Source organism: Lolium rigidum, chromosome 1 (genome assembly GCF_022539505.1).
Source record: "Lolium rigidum isolate FL_2022 chromosome 1, APGP_CSIRO_Lrig_0.1, whole genome shotgun sequence".
Lineage (NCBI taxonomy): Eukaryota > Viridiplantae > Streptophyta > Magnoliopsida > Poales > Poaceae > Lolium > Lolium rigidum.
The window spans coordinates 309,571,613-309,574,557 of NC_061508.1; the positions used below are offsets into that span (position 1 = coordinate 309,571,613).

At 39.9% G+C, this 2,945-nt stretch overlaps 1 protein-coding gene across 1 annotated transcript; it reads left to right on the plus strand.

The window, feature by feature from the left end:
• The first annotated feature begins 757 nt into the window (after positions 1-757).
• On the plus strand, positions 758-2,499 carry LOC124684130. The gene is made up of 3 exons (XM_047218518.1): positions 758-1,390; positions 1,737-1,797; positions 2,056-2,499. Exons 1-3 carry the CDS (start codon positions 1,275-1,277, stop codon positions 2,236-2,238), a joined length of 360 nt encoding a protein of 119 aa, XP_047074474.1. The 5' UTR covers positions 758-1,274; the 3' UTR covers positions 2,239-2,499.
• The last annotated feature ends 446 nt before the right edge of the window (positions 2,500-2,945 follow it).

A 2,945-nucleotide genomic window follows, 5' to 3' on the forward strand; every position in this document is an offset into this window, starting at 1 on the left:
TTCAGGAAGGTAGTTAAGTTCGGTTCTTGCGGCGGGTATTTCCGGTTGGGTACTCTAATTAACTAACCGTAGAAAACTCGGTTCTTGCGGCGGGTTATTGCCCGTGTCAACTGCTCCAACGCTTATGAATTGAGATTCAGCCGCACTCGTCATCAGAAAAAAAGGAACAATTTAGGATTTTGGGTGGGGACAAGTTGTGGATTTTTTAATTCTGGCAATCCGTAGTAAGATTTTTTTTTCCTGAGATTGCTGCGAAGGATAAGTGGATAACTGAAGATGAGGAATTGTGGGCAGCACTTGATGAGTTCCGTTAGAGCTATTTTGTCTGGTTGTGTGATGGGGAAAATCTTTGCTTGCTGGACCCACGCGATTGAGTGCAAGGGTGCACATCTTTGCAAATATACATATTCTGTCTGATTGGTTCTGGTTTGGTCTGGTCTGGTTAGTGATTTCTTTGGACGAAGCAAGATACTGCCCGATATAGAACAACACGCCCTAGGTCCGTAGGTCGTTGTTCGGTTGAATCGTTGATGTATTTCCTCCCCGTGCCCTAGGTTCCTTGCTTGCTTAATGCCTACCTGGGATGCTCAGGTTAAATCTGTACTGAAACAGAGGTTCAGGAAGGTAGTTAAGTTTGGTTCTTGCGTTGGGTATTACCGGTTGGGTACTCTAATTACTCACAATGGAAAACTCGGTTCTTGCGGTGGATTATTGCCGGTGTCAATTGCTCCTATGCTTATCAATTGATTCAGCCGCATATATACGAACCTTGGGTTCTCCTGTCAAGGGAAAAAATTAGGGACGATTTAGGATTTTTGGTGGGGATATGTTTTGATTCTGGTGCTCCGGATGACAAGACCAGATTTAGTAAGAAACAAATCTTGAGATTGCTACACAGGATAATTGAAGATTGTGTACAACCCTCGATGAATTCCATTAGAGCTATTTTTCTGGTTGTGTGAATGGTGAATCTTTTGCTTGCTGGAGTCACACTGTTGGATTCAAGCGTGCAATTTTGCAAATATATATTGTTTAAAAGCTTAATTTGATCATAATTTGGGAATAACTCAATGTGCAGGCCTTGTTAAGTGAAACATTTTCTTTCCTTTTAGCGACATGGGTATGGAGCATTTGATGAGTGTGGTGAATCCTTCATCAGGTTAGCCAATGTTTCCCTCAGATGACATGGTTTCTGTTTACGGCAAACTGCGACTGACTATTTGTTCCTAGGTCATGCCTTACAAAGAGGCCCCGAACGTCATGATGATGGACCAATGGAGGAAATGAAAGAGCTACAAAGGCAGAGAGCAGAAACAAAGATGGAAAAGTGCCAAAGCACAGAAAGCAGGAGTGGAGCGATCAGATGTCCAATACCATGCAAAAGCAGCAGGTATATTCCATTCTCTGATCTACTAGCAGTTCATAAATTTGAATCTTGACTGCATTAATAGTAGTTATAGAAATATCCAGGCGCATTAATGTGTATGTTTGTGTGAAATTCCCAAATTCAGCTAATTTTTAATGCATATTGTTGCCATAAATCATTTGGATGATCGATACTTTGTCTGAGCTTTTACATGGGTTTACTTTGAATGCATTCTGCTCTTAGTCTGATCTGGATTTTTCACACTTATTTTGGAGTTATATGGATCTCAAAGTTGATCAGACACTTATTCAACTGTCAATGTTTTGATATTTGATTTAACTAGGCTCATTATTCCTTTTTTCTGATTCAGGCCATACAGGGAGTATGATTTCAAAACTTCGCAAGATCTCCCCGATTTCATTGTGAGCAAGGTTAGTTTATTTCTCTACAACTCTCTCTCTATGAAAAAGAAAATACTATTTTGTGTTTCTTTGAGACGTGCTTCCACTTTCCAGTCATAAGTTATCGCATTTTTGGATTAAATCTTCTTTTCATTTATTTCTCTTTTTTCTTTTGAGGTTGTGTTTGGAGTAAAATCTTAACACATAACACAGGTAAACAAACAGTCCAACCTTTACTTCTCATTTAACCAAGTTTCTATTAGTAATAGAATGTGCGACAATCTGCAGGCTTCTCCTCCACCATACTTTATGGGATCTCCGCCAGTTCGTGCAAGCAATCCCCTTGTCCATGATACACAGTTCTGTTCTTGGAAACTACAAAATGTCGATCAATCACCTGGCATTCCTATACCAACCAAGAGTTGCAGTGTTGACTATTGGGTGAGAGGAGGATCTATTACGAAGTCTTGAAGCTACATTTAATCCGTTTCATGACTGCTCATAGACCCGCTGTGAAGTTGTAGTTGTAATTCTGGTTCTTTCTACAAGTACAGTTGTACATATGAGTTGCCAACCTCTGGAAGCTATCGTTTTCAAGGTTCCTTTTTTGTGTGTCATCTCATCGGAAGTCTTGTATATATCTTTCTGTTGAATTTATGGGCAGCTAGGCTAGTTTCAACGTGTAAAATTGTTAAACTCTGTTGTAGAGAAATGAGCTATTCTGAATGAAAATTATCTGTAGTTGCTGATCGCCGTGTCAACGCTGTGCTGAATGTGTTATTGAATGTTTTGACCTTCTGTTCTTTTGCATGATATTTCCAAAAGCCTATAATTGTTGTTAAGGAGAGTACAATCAGTTTCTGATTGGTCCTTCGTTGTACAAGATTACAGGAGCCCTTCATCGTCGACCTGAAATTTGCCATTTACTTGAGATCATAAACATATCGTAAGTACCGAGCCTCGCCTCTGATCATTCCTGAAGCCTTGCGTAACAAATATATGTTGCTTTAAAGCTTTGATTTGATCATAACCAGGGAGTAACTCAATGTGCAGGGCCTTGTTGAGTGAAGCATATTTGTTCCTTTTAGTGACATGGGTATGGAGCATTTGATGAGTGTTGTGAATCCTTCATCAGGATAGGCAATGTTTCACCTGGATGAGATGGTTTCTGTCTATGG